This window comes from Agrilus planipennis, unplaced genomic scaffold, assembly GCF_000699045.2.
Source record: "Agrilus planipennis isolate EAB-ADULT unplaced genomic scaffold, Apla_2.0 scaffold3114, whole genome shotgun sequence".
Classification (NCBI taxonomy): domain Eukaryota; kingdom Metazoa; phylum Arthropoda; class Insecta; order Coleoptera; family Buprestidae; genus Agrilus; species Agrilus planipennis.
In genome coordinates this window covers 1-1,336 of record NW_020441767.1, presented here as the reverse complement: position 1 = coordinate 1,336, position 1,336 = coordinate 1, and the positions used below count along the sequence as shown (strand labels likewise).

Here is a 1,336-nt window from a genome sequence, read left to right as displayed (position 1 = left end):
ATAGCAATTAGATAATAATTATTAATAATATTTTATTACGATTTGGATTTGACAAAAACTGTTCATCCATTAAAGTAATATAAAAGAGCCCATAACAGAATATTTAAAATTAACATCGCATTTATAAAACCAGAATAGTTCATCCTGCCTAGCTTATTATGCATTGATTGTACTTCAGAATATGCAACTGAGGAGCTAAAAATCAATTTTCGTTCAGTTTATTGAACGCACCCTTTTTTAATAATTCTTCTGCTCTATGAAATTGTAGCACGCATACTCGGTAACCAAAAATAAGGGCGACAATGCACGACAATCATATTTCGAATAAATTATTTAAAATAACTTACTTGGGTATCTCTTCTTGTGCTCTACTCCAATATCTTTTGCTTTGGCGAAATATTTCACTTTTTCTGATTCATCCAGACATTTCCAGCTCTTCCCCAATCGTTTACTTATGTCTTTATTTGATTCCTGGGGAAACTGTTCGGCCATTTTTTTACGATTTTCGTTTGCATAAAGCATAAAAGCATTTGCAGGCCTTGGTATTTTTAACAAACGTTTAGAATGTAAATTATCTGTAACAAATTTTAACACTCTTATTAAGTACTTGATGCGTTTATAGAACTTAATAAAAAGGAAACAGTAATTTAAAAAATGGCTTCAGTAGCTCACATTGTCAAAAATGTTTTTTTTTTTGTTATAAACACAAGACAGTTACTTTTGAACAGAGAATAATAACAATTATAATTCTAAAACGTGAAATATTTGATATCAAATACATTTATACGTACGAAAAACAATGTAAAAACCTCCATAACAAATCGTAACCAACAGCAAAGTTTTGTTAAAAAGTTTAAGTTAATAAAAATAAGCAAAATAATTAGAATGTACAAACTACTAATAACAAAACAATAATATAAACTAAAACTGTTGGTGTTAAGAATACTTACAATACTAAACTCCTTGGAAAAGGATAATCTAAAATATTGGATCGATATTGTTTTTCGGGTCGAATGTCATGATCCATGGAATTTTGAAGTTCTAAATTGATATTAGCACCTGCCAAAACACTACGAAATTCTATGAATTACGACAAAACAGCCCGCAAAACAATATCGAATTGATTTACCTTATGTGTAAAACTGAAAACTACAAGATATTGTGGTCTGCTAGTAAATGCCTATAATCCAAAATTCTTAGAAAACAATTCGAAAAACTTCACTTATTAGATGAACCCAAAGTTAAAGAAACTGTGGATTCCTTTTCTTTCTCTTATTACAATGTGTAAAATATCGGAAGCAGTGCCTCTTTGTCGCTCGTTCCGCGCTCTCGCTTG

At 30.0% G+C, this 1,336-nt stretch overlaps 1 protein-coding gene across 1 annotated transcript; it reads right to left on the bottom strand.

Moving 5' to 3' along the window:
• Nucleotides 1-97: 97 nt before the first annotated feature.
• LOC108743956 (protein SOX-19-like) lies at nt 98-646 on the bottom strand. The gene is made up of 2 exons (XM_018479558.1): nt 348-646; nt 98-195 (listed from the first exon to the last, which is right to left on the bottom strand). Exons 1-2 carry the CDS (start codon nt 520-522, stop codon nt 149-151), a joined length of 222 nt encoding a protein of 73 aa, XP_018335060.1. The 5' UTR covers nt 523-646; the 3' UTR covers nt 98-148.
• Between the last annotated feature and the right edge of the window lie 690 nt (nt 647-1,336).